Source organism: Heterodontus francisci, chromosome 22 (genome assembly GCF_036365525.1).
Source record: "Heterodontus francisci isolate sHetFra1 chromosome 22, sHetFra1.hap1, whole genome shotgun sequence".
Lineage (NCBI taxonomy): Eukaryota > Metazoa > Chordata > Chondrichthyes > Heterodontiformes > Heterodontidae > Heterodontus > Heterodontus francisci.
Window position 1 is genome coordinate 43,541,620 of NC_090392.1, and position 19,248 is coordinate 43,560,867.

The 19,248-nt window shown below is 43.7% G+C and overlaps 1 protein-coding gene across 8 annotated transcripts in view; it reads left to right on the forward strand.

The window, feature by feature from the left end:
* arhgap32b (Rho GTPase activating protein 32b) overlaps nt 1-18,145 on the forward strand; it is a 645,931-nt gene extending 627,786 nt beyond the window's left edge. For 6 of the 8 annotated variants that reach the window (XM_068053769.1, XM_068053766.1, XM_068053770.1 and 3 more), the window contains 5 exons: nt 123-194; nt 3,154-4,500; nt 9,040-9,386; nt 11,198-11,284; nt 12,164-18,145. In XM_068053769.1, the coding sequence (XP_067909870.1) occupies nt 123-194; nt 3,154-4,500; nt 9,040-9,386; nt 11,198-11,284; nt 12,164-14,479 (4,169 nt within the window). In that variant the 3' untranslated portion in view covers nt 14,480-18,145. The remainder of the gene's footprint in view (nt 1-122; nt 195-3,153; nt 4,501-9,039; nt 9,387-11,197; nt 11,285-12,163) is intronic. The other 2 variants (XM_068053771.1, XM_068053772.1) reach the window with 1 other exon arrangement.
* The last annotated feature ends 1,103 nt before the right edge of the window (nt 18,146-19,248 follow it).

Here is a 19,248-nt window from a genome sequence, read left to right on the forward strand (position 1 = left end):
GCGACACAAAATCACTTTTAAAGGAAGTTTAAAGTCATAGATCCAGCAACTATGGGTAGTGTCATTGACAGGTATGGCTAGCTTCATATTTATAATTTGTGATTTTGTTGTCTTCCCATCAGCAAGGGGTGATTCAGGAACACTTCGCTCTGCTAAAAGTGAGGAATCACTTTCATCTCTGCACAATGTTGATGGTTAGTACAATGCATTCACCTTATTTTCCTGGTATCTTACATGTTGTGGTGTGCTTGCTACATATTCCAGTATTTGTATATCGCAGCATGCCTGTATGGTACAGTATGTTTTTGATGTGCAACAGTTCATCCATTGTCTGAGTGCTGTAATTGGGCCGATATTCCAATAAGCTGCTGTCATTGTCAGGAGATTTGCTCTGTTGCAGCCATGCCCAGTAACATTAGTATAAAGAAGCATTTCTAGACTTCCACACAGTAACTGATAGAAGTGTTACTGTGGACCAGCAGACAGTGAATACTGCCAGTGTTGCTCGGCTAGCAGGCCGTGACTAATCCCAGCGTGACCGGCCGAGCAGGCAGTGACTATTCCAATGTTACTGGGCGAGCAGGCAGAGACTGCAATACCAGTGTTACTGGACTAGAAGGCAGAGACTGCAGGACCAGTGTGACTGGGCTAGCAGGCAGTGACTGTAATCCCAGTGTTATTGGCCTAGCAGGCCCTGAGTGAACCCATTCTTCATGTTTATAATTGTCATTTTGATGAATGCGTGGACACTCATACATTTGCTCAATGAATCTGGTGATCTTTGCTTTCAGCTCTCAATGCGGCAGGTTTAGGGTTTCAGATAATATTTTGTATTTAACCTGAGCTCATGTCCTGAGATACTGCAGCACACCCTTGTTAATTAAATCATCTTGCTCTATGAATCTGTTCTTCTCAATCAGAACATCATTATAAGGTTTAGTCTCACGGTTAGGCAGTCCAGAGAGTTAATTAAACACTGCATATTCTTGTGTGCAATATTCGGTTGGCTACCTGCTTATCAGGTCAAAGGTAAGAGTGAATGAACTGTTGGCCTTTTACTGTGATCATTCTGAGATTAGTGATCCCAGGATTTGAGGTAAAAATATCCTTCTTGTTTCAGTAAGCATGAATTTGGCACTGATATTCTTCAGCTTAATTGAAACAGGAGGAGCCTGTTTCGGCATTCAGTTATCTCATGCCTGATCTGTATCTTAACTCCATCTACCCCACCTCCCCGCCGCCGCCCCCCCCCCCCCCCCCATGGTTCCTGTACCCCTTAATGCACTTGCCTAACAAAAATCTGTCATTGAAAACAGAAAATGCTGGAAATACTCAGCTAGTCTGCCCACATCTGTGGAGAGAGAAGCTGAATTTCAAATTGATAGCATTTTGTCAAAACTGGTAAAAGTTAAAGATGTAACAAATTTTAAGCAAAAGTGGGAGGGGGAAAACAAAAGGGAAAGTCTGTGATAAGGTGGAAGGCACAAGAAATAGGAGCAGGAGTAGACCATATGGCCCATCGAGCCTGCTCTGCCAGTCAAAATGATCATGGCTGATCTTAGGATTCAAAAGACAGGAGAGATTAAATGGCAAAAGGGACGATGGTGCAAGGCAAAAGGGTAATGGGATGAGCAAAAATAACAAAAGAAGGCTCTACAGGAGATGTAAATAGGATAAGCAACACATCACTGACAGCCACCGTTCACAAACAAAATAAAATGGGGGCGAAGATTATGATCGGAAATTGTTGAACTTCCCTTTTCTTCACCTTCCCATCCGAGCTCTGTACTTGCTTAAATCCTGTTACATCTCTGAATTTTTCCAGTTTTGGCAGAGGGTTATCAACTCTCTTTCTCTCCCCACAGATGCTACCGGACTTGTTCAGTAGTTCTATAATTTTCTGTTTTTATTCCAGATTTCCAGCATCTGCCATATTTTGGTTTTGTAAAAATCTATCAGTCCTGGTTTTGAAATTTTCATTTGGCCCCCAGCCTCAAGGTATTTGCGGGAGAGAGTTCCAGATTTCCGCTACCCTTTTTGTAAAGAGGTGTTTTTGTAAAGTGGTGATTCCTGACATCACCTCTGAATGGTCTAACTCTAATTTTAATATTGTACTGCTTGTTCTTGACCACCCCCCACTAGAGGAAATAGTTCCTCTCTACCCTATCAAATCCTTTAATTGCCTTAAACACCTCAATTAGATCACTCCTTAATCTTCTATACTCAAGCAAACACAAGCCAGTCTATGCAACCTGTCTTCAAAATTTAACCCTGTTGGCCCCAGTATTATAGATGATTCTGCACTGCACCCTTTCCAAGATCAATATATTCCTCCTGAGATGTGGTATCCAGAACTGAGCACAGTGCTCTGAATGGGGTCTAACTGGAGTATAACATTTTGCACCCTTGTATTTTTCTTCATTCTTTCATGGGATGTGGGTGTCACTGGCTAGCAAGCATTTATTCCAGCTCCCTAACCTTTTTAATTAATGTTTGTACCTACCCAGTTGATTTTAGTGCTTGTATGCATGGATTTGTGTTTTCAAATGGCACCTTGTTTTGAAATATCGGGGAGTTGAGGACTATGAAGAGCTGGCATGAAAAAGGAGTTGAGGTCTGGGGCAGATCAGCCATGATCTTATTAAATAGCCTACTCCTGCTCCTACTCCTTACGTTCTTATGTTCTATTTATGTTGCTTTTTAGCATCTTCATTAGGCCATCATGGTAGGCATGAGACGAAGAAGATTGGCCCATGTTTAATTGACAAGACATTGGATCAATGTCACTTTGGTAGGGAGGAAAGGAAAATGATTTGACACATTTTGGGTCAGTTCGGAGCTCCGTGGGTTCATGCCTCACCTGTGTGCGAGACACCCAACCTTCTATACTCCCAAATATTTAATAAAGTCTGAGAGTAGGGAACTATTTTACAGAGCCACATGAGAGAGAGTTATTGATCAACCTAAGGGATGGACACGATATGAAATGCTATCTGATAACAAATAAGTCACGTCATTTGTAAGATAATTCCTGAAATGTATATATAGAAATTTAAATGCTGGTGTAAAAGATCTGGTTTGATTGCCTATGTAGCTTACATGCACTGATACCACATGCCCAAAGTGAATGATATGCTGTTTGTTCTTTCCTAGGAGAATCGAAGATATATAGACCTAGAAGGCCTCGGTCTAGCAGTGATGCCCTCTCTGTTTCTTTCAATGCTGGTGGCCTTCCCAGCCTCAACCACTGCAACTCCTATGACAATCTACCCAACGATGAGAGTGAAAGAGAGGATGCCATACGCCAAGTGCCTGCACTGGTGTCTCCTAGAATGGAAGAAGTAGAACTGAGTCCACCAGATATGGGAGCAGCAGGGTTGGACTTTGACCCAATGTCCTTTCAGTGTAGTCCACCACGGGCAGAACTTGCAGGGCCTGACAGCTATACATCTCAGGTGGATCCCTCAGCCAGTGGCAAAGACAAGTCGAATAGCAGCAAGAGGGAGTCAGAATTTGGCAGTGTGTGTTTGACCCCTGGTAGTGCTACTAGTTCTGAGCCAGTCTCTCACTCCCCAGATAAGCTAATGAGCCCCTTCTTCTCTCCAGATCTAAGCCCTACAGATGAGAAACTGGCTAAACCAACCTCTTTTGCAGAAAAGGTTGTTCATGCTTTCTCCCCAAAGATTGTGCGCAAGTCACCCAAGTCTCCTCTGTTGACCATTTCTGAGCCTATAACAATTTCTGTACCAATGCGAGTATCTGAAATGATTGGCAGTATGGCAACTGTTTCGCTGGGTACATCTCCACCTCGCACCAATCCAGCAGGGCACAGCAATGTCAGCAAATCACCTCCGCACATGATGTCAATGTTGCTGAAGACCAGCGACATGCAGTTACCCGAGGGATGCCATCAGGAGATCCACACCAAGCTTTCTGCTGCTGTACAAGGGTCTGAGCCCAAAGAACAAAGTCTAGATTGGCAAGATCAGACCTATCACTACAAGGCTGTACAATCTACCCATTCACAAGTAGGGACAAAATGGCAAAGTGCAGATTGGCATGAACTGACCAATCAAAACAAAACTGTACCATCTACCCATTCACAAATGGGGGCAAAAGGGCAAAGCTCAGATTGGCATGAGATCACCAATCAAAACAAAACTACGCCATCTACCAATTCACCAGAAGAAATGAAAGGGCAATGTTCCGATTGTCAGGAACTCACCAATCAAAGCAAGGCAGTACCATCTACCCATTCACAAGCAGGAACAAAAGGGAAAAGTTCAGATTGGCCTCAATTGACCAATCAGAGTAAGACAGTACCATCTACCCATTCGCAAACTGGGACAAAAGGGCAAATTTCAGATTGGCATGGACTGACTCATCAAAATAAGGATGTACCATCTGCCCATTCACAAATGGAGGCAAAGGGACAAAGTCCAGACTGGCATGAACTGATCAATCAAAACAAAGCAGTACCATCTACCCAATCACACAGGGGTAAGTACTACAGAAGAATAGTTACACTAGGTAAGACCTCATTAGAAGAGGCTCACAGTGCATGCTATATTTCAGGTATATGTGCACTGTCCTGCTACACTGAGGTCATGGTGCATTGCTGATCATTGGTGAAGTTGAAAGGAACAAGTTATATCTGGCATCTTTCAGCTATACTGGTTGGTGGTAATTCCTGTCAACAAGGTAATGTAGTTTCCCAAAAATAGGAAGATAAACATCTCTATTCTAAATTGTTTTCATAAATATTTTCTATTCAATGCTGTGAGAAAGCCTCGTGTGTCTGGGTTATAATGCTGTGAGTTTGGTCCTGCACACAAGGACTGGTGTTGAGGCTGTAGCAGTGAATGTGGTTACCGGGGTATGCTGTTTGAGGGAATTATTTTTAGTCAGTTCATAAACAGCTTGTGTTGCTTCATGCCTCACTATTGGGCAGATAATTATACCCAGTCATTTCCTTTTACCCTCCCCTTCTAGCACTGATTTGTGCTGGACTAGAAATCCATGATTACCGACAGTTTTATGCTACTAAACAAAGCTGCTGTTCATCTTGAACATGACTAAACTCTTTGTGGGGGGGGGGGGGGTGGTGCACAATGTCACCTTCAGTATGGGGGTGGAGGTGGGGACACAATGCCGCACTCAGTCCCGAGGTAGGGGGAGGTTGGGGACACAGTGTGGCACTCAGTCCCAATGTTGGGTGGGTTACAGTGTCGCACTCAGTCCCGGGGTTGGGGGGGGAGACACACCTTTTTTTATTCGTTTATGGGATGTGGGCATCACTGGCAAGGCCAGCATTTGTTACCCATCCCTAATTGCCCTTGAGAAGATGATGTTGAACTACCTTCTTGAACTGCTGCTGTCCATGTGGTGTCGACACGCCCACAGTGCAGTCAGGAAGGGAGTTCCAGGACTTTGACCCAATGATAGTGATCTAATGGCAATATAGTGTGTGACTTGGAGGGGAACATGCAATTGATGGTGTGCCCATGCGTCTGCTACCCTTGTCCTTCTGGGTGGTTGAGGTCGCAGGTTTGGAACGTACGTGAAAAGAGCCTTGGCAAGTTGCTGCAGTGCATCTTGTAGATGGTACACACTGCTGCCACTGTGTTCCAGTGGTGGGGAGAGTGAATGTTTAAGGAAACATATAAGATCCTGAGGGATCTTGACAGGGTGGATGTGGAAAGGATGTTTCCCCTTGTGGGAGAATCTCGAACTAGGGGTCACTGTTTAAAAATAAGGGGTTGCCCATTTAAGACAGAGATGAGAAGAAATTTTTTCTCTGAGGGTCGTGAGTCTTTGGAATTCTCTGCCTCAAAAGGCAGTGGAAGCAGAGTATTTGAATATTTTTAAGGCAGAGCTAGTTAGATTCTTGATAAGCAAGGAGGTGGAAGGTTATTGGGGATAGGTGGAAATGTGGAGTAATCAGTTCAGCCATGAACTTATTGAATGACAGAGAGGGGTGAATGGCCTACTTCTGCTCCTAATGCGTATGTGCATAGGTGGTGAATGGGGTGCCTATCAAGCGGCTACTTTGTGCTGGATGATGTCAAGCTTCTTGAGTATTGTTGGAGATGCATTCACCCAGGCAGGTGGAGAGTATTCCAAGATACTCCTGACTTGTGACTTGTAGATGATCGACAGACTTTGGGGAGTCGAAGTGACCTACTGATTGGAGAATTCCCAGCCATGTCCTGCTCTTGTAGCCACAGTATTATGTGGCTGTTCCAGTTAAGTTTCTGGTCAATGGTAGCCCCCAGGATGTTGATGGTGGGGAATTAAGTATTGGTAATACCATTGAACATCAAAGGGAGATGGTCATTGCCTGGCACTTGTGTGGCACTTCAGCACCAGCCTGAATGTTGTCCAGGTCTCACTGCATGTGGGCACAGGCTGCTTCAATATCTGAGGAAATGTGAATGGTACTGAACACTGTGCAATCATCAGGGAACATCCCCATTTTTGACCTTATGATAGAAAGATTATTGATGAAGCAGCTGAAGTTGGTTGGGCCTAGAACACTATCCTGAGGAAGTCCTGCAGCAATGTCCTGGCGCTGAGATGATTAGCCCCCAACAACCTTCTTCCTTTGTACTAGGTATGACTCCAACCAGTGGAAAGTTCTCCCCCAATTCCCATTCACCAATTTTGCTCGGGCTTCTTGATGCCACACTCAGTCAAATGTTGTCTTAATGTCAGGGCAGTTACTCTCACCTCACTTCTGGAATTCAGCTCTTTTGTCCATGTTTGGACCAAGGCTTAATGTGGTTCAGAGCTGAGTGGCCCTGCTGAAACCCAAACTGAACTTCGGTGAGCAGCATGTTCCTCAGCAAGTGCCACTTGACAGCACTGTCGACGACACCTTTCATCACTCTACTGATGATCGCGAATGGGTAGATTGATGGGGCGGTAATTGGCCAGATTGGATTTCACCTGTTTTTTGTGGATGGGACATACCTGGACAATTTTCTACATTATTGGGTAGATGCCAGTGATGTAACTGTAGTAGAAGCAGGTTGGCTAGGGCTGTGTCTACTGCTGGAGCACAATTCTTCAGTATTACAGCTGAGATGTCGTCAGGGTCCATAGCCTTTGCAGTATCCAACTGTTTCTTGATGATATGTAGAGTGAATCAGATTGGTTAATGACTGGCATCGATGATGCTGCGAACCATCAGGAGGAAGCTGAGATGGATCATCCACTTGGCACTCCTGGCCAAAGTTGTTTGCAAATATTTCAGCCCTTTGCGCTGACATGCTGGGCTCCTCCATAATTAAGGATGGGGATGTTCATGGAACCTCCTTTTCCCGTTAGTTGTTTAATTGTTCACCACCATTCACGACTGGATGTGGCAGGACTGCAGAGCTTTGAGTTGATCCATTGACGCTATCACACTCGGTCCTGGGGTGGGAGTGAAAGGGACACAGTGCCGCACTCAGCCCTGAGGTGGGGGGGTTGCGGAGGGTGTGGACACAGTGTCGTACTCAGTCCTAGCTTGGGGTGTTGGGAGGGGGCACAGTGCTGCACCCTGGGTGGGTGGTGGCAGGGGTATGGGGTGTGCTAAAACTCTGTTTGGCACTGCATCTGCTGGCTGAATGAGATTAACTAACTCAGTTCAGACCGGGATGGAAGCTAAGACCCTGTTACGACCAGGTGAGAAAGGTCTAGGGTCCCTTTCAGCCTTCACCTGGTCTTATTGTAACAGGGTTTATGTTTTTAAACACACTGTTTTGAGCTCCCCTTGGTGAATCCTTGTTCACCACTTTCCAATTATAAGGCAAAGAAATGATCATAAACAGGATTTCGTAGGTTTAGAGAAGAAAAAGGACATTTATTAAACCAACTTAAACTCTAATACAGTTAACGCCTACGGATATAGGTCGCGCCCACACTAGCATGCACACGTGATACACACATGCAAATAGGGACAGAAAAGAGCAGAAGAAAAATAAAGTAGAGAGGTTTGAGGCAATATCGGAAGAGTTTCTTGTTTACTGTGCTTTGAGCTCACTGTAGTCCTTTTGTAAGTTGACTTGCTTTTCATTGGGGCCCTGTGTTCTTCTTAAACCTTGTTCACTGTAGGAGACCTTTCTGTCTTGGGGTTCATGAGTCTTCAATGGGTCTTCAGTTCAGTGAGAAAGAGATGAGAGCAGACAGGAGAGAGATCTTTTCAGTCCAGGAGCAAACAGCTTTCTGAGTTCAAATTCCCTGTGGCAAGTTCAAATTCAGAAAAATCTCCCAACAGTCAGTGACTAAACTGGTCTGACCATGTCTGTGTGTGCATTTGGCCATCTTAGCAAGTAACTTGGAATGCTAGCCTTTCCACCTTCAACGTCTGGTAATCAAAAGTCCATTGTGGATTAAATTGGAGCAGGGAGTGGTCCCTTTGTCCATTCCAAGTACTGTCTGTTACTATGCAAAAAAGGTCTTTCCGGTGAGGGGCCTGGCAATTCCTTGTGATAGGCCCTCTTCTTCCCAGCAGCAATTTTAAATTTTAATGTTCATGTGGCGAAATAATGTGTGCCTCATTCTTGGCAGGTGGGGGCATGCATCACACTCTCTGGTCTGTTTGGTTTAGTACCACATTGGGCAGTTGTGTCTTCCCCTTTTGTCATGAAAGGTATTGAGAGAGTAAATAGTGAAAGGATGTTTCCAGTATTTGCTGAGTCGCTAATTGAGAACTATCACTAGGAATTTCAAGTACACTTAGAGGGGTTTTAGGAGAGGGAATGCTTTGCCATAAAGGATAAAAACTAAAACATAATTTAAAATGGAAATGGATGAGGACGAATATAATGACAATACAATGAAGGGTTAGAGCATCTAGTGCCAGTTGAAGACCCATTGCTTGCACAGGTACTGTGGACTGTATGGCCTCCTCCTGTGCTGTGACTTTCATGAAGGTGTCACTAATACTGTCACATTTGTAATGGTTTGAGTCATCTACAGTGCACAAAGCAGATGATGGTCTATTTGCAAAAGTTATTTTCAGTTTATTAATATCTTCTTCTGTTTGCTCTGCAGTGACTCCAGTGGAATCCCCTCAGGAGGGTCCTCATGTTAGCTCTGTGCCTCTCATTCCACCACCTCCACCCCCAAAGAGTGCTGCTCGCTTGCTGGCATTGGCTCTGGCTGAGAGTGCCCAACAGGCCACTACGCAGTCTCAGAAGAAGCCTCAGCCTGGACGGCAGGCCTCAGGGGATCAAAACCCTCACACTGCCCCTGTGACAGAGCCATGCCCATCATCAGCTGGCTCAGCACCTGCTACAACAGCCAGCTATCAGATAACTCTGCAGCCGACTGTCGAATCGCAACCTGCTACAGGCCAGGTCCCTCCCAGTACCATGGCAGGGCCCACAGCTTCAGGCCAGGTAAGGGAAACAAAGGGTTAATCTGTCAACTGGACTTTGGAATTTGGTATAATATAGGCAGTAATTTCCCTGGTAGATTTATAACTGTAAGAAAATTAGTCTAAACATTAACCAGTGGAGCTATTTTACAGTTGGAATTTTCTATCCATAATCACTATTATGAATAGGTCTCTCTGATGTAAAAACTATTTGTAAAATGGTTGGGTTGTGTATGGAGAGATAAACCTAGACATTCCTGTGTCCCTCTGTAAAGGGCAGTATCAGGAGAGTTTCTCATTACAGTGAACACTGTACCCCCACACGGTGCCCCCACCCCACGAACTACCAAACCCAGGTAATTCAATGCATTCTACACCTGGGGCTGCAAAGCACACTACCCTTAGCAGAGCAGGTGATAAGTATTGAAAAAAGCAAACAAAAAACTGTCAAACTGCAGGTTCAGAGCAAAATACTGTGGATGCTGGCAATCTGAAATGAAAACAGAAAATGCTGGAAATACTACGCAGGTCTGACAGCATCTGCAGAGAGTAAAACAGAGGTAACGTTTAAGGTCAATGACCTTTCATCAGAACTTTTCATCTTTCATCAATTCTATTGAAAGGTCATCAACCTGAAACATTAACTCTTTTTCTCTCCACATATGCTGCTTGATATGGTGAGTATTTCCAGCATTTTCCATTTTTATTATTGCAGGTCAGAGGTTGCTATACCTGCCAGTGAAAGGATTTTGTAGGAGCGACACCCCTAAATGCATGAAAAAAATAATAAATCTGGATCGACAAGTGAAAAAATTCTAAACATTATTTAATTTCTTGCGGTGATTTATTTTAAAATTTTCTTCCCATAAGACTGTTCTGTTAATTTTAGGTGGATTTGCTAATATCAGGTTTGGGCAAATGCTTCTATAAACTAGCAGTATTAACTGAATCTGAGAGTAAAGTGGAGAACATGGAATCACTTCCCCTTGCTGACTGTCCCCTATGTTGTGGTATCCATGAATATAACAGGGTGCACTGCTAGAGCTGGGAATCTGAGATAAAAGTAGAAAACATTAGTAGCGTGTAGCAGATGGGTCAATGATGGGGAGCTTGCCTTCCCTTCTCAAATTCTGATTCACCTGCTGTATATTTCCAATGCTGTCTGTCTTGATTGCATTGCCAATTAAATTTCAGTCTCTCCTGAAAAGAACTTAACTGATTGAGAACCTAGATACCTGCTCGATGGATTTGCAGGGTTCGATATAGGTGGCTGTGGATTAATAGTACTGTTACAATGTGACTGATTCTGATTTATTTCACTTGCTGAGCCAGTAAGTAATTAAACTGTACCATCTCTGGCAACTTAAACAATTCTAAATCGATCATGTTTTAAATGTGTTTGGTATTTGGGATAATCCCAAACAAGGCCCTGTCAATCTAATTTTAAATAGCTTGTCCTCTCACAGAAATCATATTCTGTTCCGGGGGAATAAGTAACTGGAAACATCTATTTAAAAATAGAATTCAATTACTGCAGATAGTAAGCAGGCTGATTATTCAGATCATTCAGTGTGTAAAGGGCTGGAATTAATTAGAGTTTTGAGCATTGATCAATGGGAGGAAGGGCAAGTCAGTGTAACTGGATGAAAGATGTATCAACAGGAAGCAATCGGCCTCATAACCCCAACTGAAAGATGGGAGAGACACCCCTAAATACATGAAAAAAAAATTAAATCTGGATCGACAGGTGAAAAAATTCTAAACATTATATAATTTCTTGCAGTGATTTATTTTAAAATTTTCTTCCCATAAGACTTGTTCTGTTAATTTTAGGTGGATTTGCTAATGTCAGTGCCAATGTTCCCTCTAAGCTGTGGGGCCGTGCAGCAACCCAGATGTTCCCGTGTAGGCCAAGCACAGGTTGGCCCTTTTAAGTTACCCCATTCTTGTGACTGTGCAAAAAAATTTAAAGGGCCTTCACACTTAAATGAATAGGCTGCTTACGTTGATCAGTACTGATGCTTGTAGCTTTATATTGAAAATAAGTTTATCTGTATATATCTTGTATATTCAAATATTTGTCAATATGCAGATATATTTATGCATTTTATGTAATTTATTCCCTGGTAGTACACAATCCAATGTTCCATACTTACATGCAAATGGCAGGTGTAGATACCTCACTTTAAAGATCTTCATTTGCATTTATTTTATAATATTAGCATTGAGCCCTCACTATCTTGTGTGTCAGTCCTTTTCTATCAGAATCTGATCATTCCAATTCCTTGAAGTTGAAAACTCCTTTTAAACCTGCAGATTGTTTTCACTCTTCACTGATGCATTCACTTGAAAGTCTTATTGTTATACAGTTTAATTTACCTTCTTGAAAATGTAACAAAGTTTATATTAGTTTGGAAAACAAAGGCAATTTCAGCTTTTTATACGAAGCACCTGAACTGTGGTCCTGGGATTACAGTCACTGATCTGAGCCTTACTGTCAGGGAAGTTGAACACTCATGCACCTCGTGGTCTTGGAGAGGTCCAGGCAGAGAGCTGGAGGTAACAGAGCATGATTCAGCTGTTCGTGCAGGCAGGGAGAGAGAGGAAATTGGAAAGCAGCTGATTGCAGAACACTGATACCCAACCTCAAGCATCAAAAGGAGCATCAAACCTGGCTAGAGAATTGTTCATGGTATGGGGTATGGGAGATGAAGCACCAATAATTTAAGCAATATCAGAACAAAGTAATTCTTAAAAACTGGTAGCTGTTGGATCATTTCCTGTTTTTCTCCTTTCCAGGTTCGAACAGCAGTTTCTCCAGGAACTCCTATGAAGCCGTCAGAGCCACGTGTTCCTGAACAGTCAGGGTCGGCTTTCAGCTCCGATAACAGCTACATCACCCGCCCTGCCACAGTCATGGCTGTTCACAGTGGACATCAGGAGAAACCAAGAGACTGTGTCCAAGCACCAGTTGTGCAACCGAGAGCTGAATCTGTACCTGTGGATCGCAGTGCTTACAGTAACACTCCACCAGTGCCACCCCTCCGATCAGTGGAAAGCCGGGTGCCACCTAGTCATTCCATGTCTGATACCATTACTGCCTCCAACTTCCATTCATTCCTAGCTGCAACGATCATACCATCATCTATAGAGGATGCCTTACCCCCACCTCCTCCTCCCAAACCACCGTTTCTCTGTCAGTCACATCCCTATCATTCCAAGATGGAGAGCTTGCCAGATCTGGACAACCACTTCCAAAAGAAGCATGCTCATTCAATGCAGCCTCTAGTCTACCAGTGCCGGGCTGAAAGTGTCCCCCAGCACTTGTCCTACCAGTCCAGATCGGAGGGCACTCCACAGCATCTGCTCTATGGTCCCCGACCTGAGAATATTTCCTTGGCCACATCTCGATTCAATAGTTTCGCCAGCCAGCCAAAAGCAGTCTCCATTCATCTTTCCAAGCCTCGGCTTTCAAGGTCAGATTATGTTCCAGTGGGGAATCCTGCCATGCGGGCATTTGTGTGCCCGCATTCCCAATTTGAGGAGCCAGTGTACCCCACAATAAGGCGGGTGCATTCTCTGCATGTGCCTCCATCTTCCATTAGATCAGTTCCCATTTCAAGAACTGAGGTGCCTCCAGATGATGAGCTGTTCTACTATCAGCGACCCATCTATCAGTATAAACCCCACCAACCACTGCCACCTCAGTCAGATTATCATGTCACTCAGCTGCAGCCATACTTCGAAAATGGTCGCGTTCAGTACAGGTACAGCCCTTATTCCACCTCCGGACATAATCTACATGGGACTGATGGTTTGATTTGCGACCTCGCGGATCCTTACAGTTCGATAAGGCTGAGACAGTTCCATTCTTTTACCAGTCGAGATATCCCACCTTATGTTAGCAGATTTCAGGGTAAACTCTTTCAATATCCCAGTGCACCCCCCTACCCACGCAGTGGTGGCCATGCCAATGCAATGAGTAGAGAGCACAGTTTTGTAAGTCGTGATGTGCCCCCATCTCCGGATGTGAAACTGACCCACTTGATGTGGGATCCGGAGGAGGCTGAGAAATCTCGATTCCAGTCCATTCGACGAGAAATTCGCAGCCGACAGAAGACAAAGGGGTTTGTGATGTCACAGTATGACAACGTGACCCCAATCCTACAGGAAGAATTCGGGGGGCTGGAGATCATCCATTCGAGAAGTAAGTCTGATCCTGGGAAAACTGGCATGGTGGCGAGTGAGGGAAAGGAGAGGTGGTATCCTGTCACCTCAAAGACTCCAGACCCTGATCCACCATATGTCTATCAGCACCCAGACTGTGAACTGGATAGTGGGACATATATCGAACCATCGACTCATCATTATGGACCCTTTGGAAATGGGCAGTTTGAAAAGCCAGCACTTCCTCAGAAACAAAGCACCAACAGGACCAGGAGGCCACAGGAATCTCCCTATGATCAGTCACAGTATGATTTCTGTCAAAGATCCTCTGCAGACTCTAAAGGGGGACAGATGTACAGCACACACACAGCAGTTCCAGTAAGTTATGGGCTGAAGCATAGGCCAGACCACTCGGACTCACGAACGTATCCATCTGCAACTGGTAAATATATGCTTTCTTCTCATGAGCCTTTACGGAGTTATGAAGATTCCTTCCAGGCAGCAAGCGAGAGGCCGGAATTGGAAAGACCCAAAGTAAAGGGGGGTGGAGGGGACCAGCCTTCCAGGGACTGCTACAGCAAGGAGGATGAGGAGCCTGCCAGGCCACCGGTATCCAGCCAGCCTGAGAGGAGTTACACCACCAGATTTCAGCAGCACCCAGAGCCCCTGGTTAGGGAACAATCTCTCTCGTACCCATACCCATGCTTAGGCCGCTCGGGCAGTAAGCGGCACAGTACATTGACAGTGATGTCTCAGTATGATAATTTGGATGACTATCAGACTCTGTCCCAGCAGCAGAGGGGAGGTCTTGGAGGAAGTGCCCCATTTGTACCTCTGGGCTTCAGTCATTCCCAAGGGAGGACATTTAGCACTGCTTTGGGACAGGGAAGTTTCATTACAACAGAGCTGGCATTGCAGAGGTCTGAAACGGAAGTACATGTGGAATGAGCAGAAATTTTACCTTGTGCAGTCTCTGCTGGGCAGTAGACTGTTTTATTTTTAAAAAGAAAACGAGTACTGTTTTTAAACACAAAATATGGCGAATGTTGGATCTTTTGTGTTGTGTATTTCCAGTACATGTATGAAATGTGAGGTTGCATTTGTGCCCTTGGTGAATGACTCTCAGCTCGGTGTTAATAATTGTCAGGACACTGCACGAGGGCTCAACAGTTAAGGGAATTATCTTCCTTGTTTGTTTCTAGCAAGAAAAATAATTTGGTCAGTGAAGCTGCTGAGTAGAGTTTGTTATCTGCTCTGCCTCTATGAACAGCCTTTTACCCCCTCCAACCCAATTCCCTCACCGCAGGGCAGGCTCTGCCTTTATCAACCTCTGCCTCTCCGGCCCTCCCCCACCCCTGTTCCCCTGTTGCAGGTCTTGTTCTGCCTCTGCCTCGTCCCCAGCCCGTGTCAACAGTGGAACGTTTCCTGTTCCAATTGATTTTTCTTCATATTTGTGTCAGTAGCACAGTTTCTGAGAGAGTTATTGCCCCTCTATTTTGGAAGTTTAGTTTTTTAGAAGCACAGCTAGCCCTGCACTCGAGTTTCGTGACTTCAGGCATAGTGGGAAAAACAATTAGTGGAGAATAACAGAACAAAATGGCAGCTGGCTATTAGAGTGGCAACATATCTAACTTTCATCAGGCCACCGCAATGCCAGCCATATCTAACAGCAATTGGGGCTTGACAGTTTGCAAATACAGCTGATTTTAAATATATCTATTTTTTTGTCCACTATGCTTGTATGTACATACTAACTTACTGTTCTGAGGTTGAATCTAACTGAGATATGGATGTCAGACTGCACCATTTAATTGAATATATCAAAGCTTTATCATTTTCATAACTAGTTTGAATCCAGTATATAAATTGCACGTAACTACAAGACTCCCATATGGAGGAATCTGTTCCATATCTCTTCTCTGGCTGGGGTTATGCTCTCATTGTGACATGGGCAGGAGCAAAGCCTTGACCCCTGCAACCAGCTGAGCAGTGCCATACTGTGCACTGGGACTGTGTGTGCAAGGGGTTCCTGAGCATGAGGTGGCTAGTGCTTCACGTGAGCTGATAATGTTGGCCTGAAATCTCTGCAACCCACAATTGTTTTGAAGTTGAGCCATTGTCACCTCCCTTGCCCTGTTTAGACTGCCCTTTCTTGCAGATATTTAAAGGTGTTTCCGAATAGGTGTTAATGTTTGTGCACAGTCTGCAGGGGACACAGTAACACTGTGAATTACTTAAACAGACCTCCTGTTTCTGGGTCATGTGTGTAGATTTGTTTATATTCCTATAATTTACAGAGTGACATTCGGTAAAATATTTAACTTGGGAAAGGATATTAAAACTGTGATTATTTTTGTAGCAATGCCCACCTGTGCACAAATATTATTGGATTATCAAATGAGCCAGAAATGATCTCTGGGAGCCACTAACCTTAACCCTGCCCTGCAGTAACATTGTTTCTGCTGATTTATCCCACCTAGTCTCATTCAGAAGTTAAGGCAGATTTCACATCAAGTCCCTCTAACTAAATCTTCCACTCTGAAAAGTAAACCAAATAACTGGACGTCTGTTATTTCCGTTTTGCTAATGATCCCAGGAGTGAGATTTTGGTCCAATAGCCTTAGATGATCTCCCTGTGTGTTAACTTGTAACGCATAGATTGCAAGCAGCACTCCGCATGGGTCCTGTCCAATGCAGCGCATGGAAATTCTTGAAGAGGAGAAACCTTTAGTCTGTAGACCTTCAAAACAAGACTTCAGAGTATTGAGATTGATTTTCACAACATTTTCCTTCTGAGTAGTTCAAACAATGAGTCCTAACATTTTTGGAAGTTGAATTCAACAGTGTGAGGAAGGTCAGTCTACAGACAATTATAATATCTTTAGAAATAAAAACAGAAAATGCAGGAAATACTCAGCAGGTCAAGCAGCATCTGTGGAGAGAGAAATAGAGTTAATGTTTCGGGTCGATGACCTTTCTGATGATATTGATGGGATGTCCATTCTAAGCAGCAGCCCACACCTTCCCCACTCCAGTGCAGCCAACCTCCATTACCAGCACTTATTTGTATTGATGTTGATTGATTGTAATACTTCCTGGCCAGTCAGAAAATCAATGTGAATAGTGAAAAAGTTAACAATTAATCAATTAACTCAATGTTTTTCATGTACTGATAGTGAGATTTCCTAGCTAAACCACTTGGATCCTTTGGAATGACTATTGGGGTTTTAAGTTTTTTTTAAAAAAAAGCAAACTGCAGGGAGCAAGGCTGCAGCCTCACACAGTGTATCCAGACAGGATGGGTGTGCGTAAAGGGCATTCTCTGCTATTTGCAGAAATGGAACTGACATTTATTTGCCTTCAAACCTTGGGCAGAGGCAGTGAAGAGATCATCCATGACCGCCATTAAACTGAGATGTGCTTTGGTGAATTGGAGCAAGGCCCCTTCTACAAGTCAGTCCTGCAACATTCCAGCTGTATGTAGCGGACCTCTTTTAGTTCCCATTCTATCAGGTACTCCAGCATTTAGGATTGGTTCAAGATGTATGTGCGCAGTGATCAAGTAGAGCTCAAAATGAAAAACAAATCGCAAAACTTGGAAATAGCAGGTCTGCCAAGTCTGAAAAGAGACGGGCTAACATTTCAAGTGGTTCAACTGGTGGGGGAAAGTTGAATTAATGTAGAAGTTCAGCCATGATTTAATTGAATGGTGCAGCAGATTCAAGGAGCTATATGGCCTACTCCTGCTCCTATTTCTTATGAACCTATCTTGTCGGACCTGCTGTGTATTTCTAGCATTTTCTGTTTTATTTCAGATTACCAGCATTCTCAGTTTCTTTTAGCTGGGCATGAAACCTCCCAGTATAAACAAGCTTCTTTTGCAGGTGGGATAATGAACAGAAACAATTATTTCTGCTCAGTGATAGTTCTGTGCTGTGATGTCCACCTATAAACATAGCTGTGATTCCCCAAGCAACCAGCTTGTTTCAGTCCCTGCAAAATGCTCCATATAGACACAATGTAAAAAATGGGCTGTGAGCTATTTCTGATTATCACTAAATGCATCATCAGTCTTGATATATTAAGGGATCAGCGTTGCAGCAGCTCCAGTTAGAGCTGTGTCAAACTGGGAACAGCGTGAAGTGTATGTTTCACCCAGTGCCTGAAGAAACGGGTCAAGAAGTTTGAGCTTAACTCGTGCTGATAAGACATATGACATTCGAAAAACATTTTGCTGGTATTCTTTAGCAGAAATCTAATAGCCCAACTTTGCGACACTTCTGAATTCCTGATGGATCTACTACTGGGAGAAAGTCACCCAATTGTGTCAATTGCTACATGTAATTGATCTGTCTATTTTTTGTCTTTTTGGGTTTTATTTTGTGTCTTGGTGTAAAGTGTGAAAAGCAAAGCTGTTGTAACTATGTGTAAATACTGGATTCTGTTTGTGATTCCTGTACATATTGGACACTTCCTGCTGCTGCCAACCTTGTATCGAAACTGGAGTTGATTTTTCTCTTTTTTTGTACTGTACTGTGATGAGCTGGACTTGCACAATTCAGCAGTGTCGCATTGTTCCATTATACAGGATCTCAGCTGCATTACATAAAAAAGGCAACATCAACCCAAACCCTCTCAGCTGTCATTGATTGCATACTCCAGGTACATTGAAAGATCATTACTGTATCCACAGTACACTGGGCACCAACTTGATGCACATGATTTCACCATACCTCCTGTTCTATGCTGACATACCACATCCTGGAAGAGGATGCGTATCCCATATGTGTGTTTACCATGCTGAACAAGTACGACATGCAGACCTTTTCCATACAGGTTATAACTCTATCTGGTACTGCATTCAGTGGTTTAGCTTGGACACTAATAGCCCAAGCTCTTGCACTTGAAATGTCACACTGCAATATACACATTCAATATTAAAGGTCACCAAAGAATTGTAATGCATTCCATTTGCTTGTACCTGTCAAATGGTTTATTCTTGTGCCACCATTTGCAGAATCCCCACCATCCTTCATATACTCCTCCTCCACAAAAATCAAAGCGAATCCTCCAGATGTCAAGGACAGAATCCATTTGTTTAGAGTTGAGGAGCAAAAATGATATGATCACACTACTAGGGGCATTGGCATCCAAATAGTGAAAGAGAGATAGAGGAGTAAATCTGTAGGGAAATCACAGAGGTGTGCAAGAACTATAGAGTGGTGATATTGGGGGACTTTAATTACCCAAATATCGATCGAGATAATTTTAGAGTAAAGGGAAAGGAGGGGAGTAATTTCTGGATTATGTTCAGGAGAACTTCCTTGATCAGTTCCAACTAGAAAGGAGGCATTGCTGGGAAATGAGGTGGACCAAGTGTCTATGGGGGAGCACTTGGGTAAGAGTGATCATCGTATCATATGGTTTAGACTCGTAATGCACAAAGCAAGGAATGATATAAGGTAGAATGGCTAGATTGGAAGAGGGCTAATTTCAATGCGATGAGAAGGGATCTATCCAGGATAAAATTGACCCAAAGACTGACAGGAAAAACTGTAATGGAATAATGGGTTATCTTTAAGGAAGAGGTGCTTCACGTACAGGCTAGGTACATTCCAACAAGGGCAAAAGGTAGGGGAACCAAATACAGGTCTCCTTGGAAGACTAGGGCGATAGAGATTATGATGAAACAAAAAAAGAGGGTGTATGATGCATGT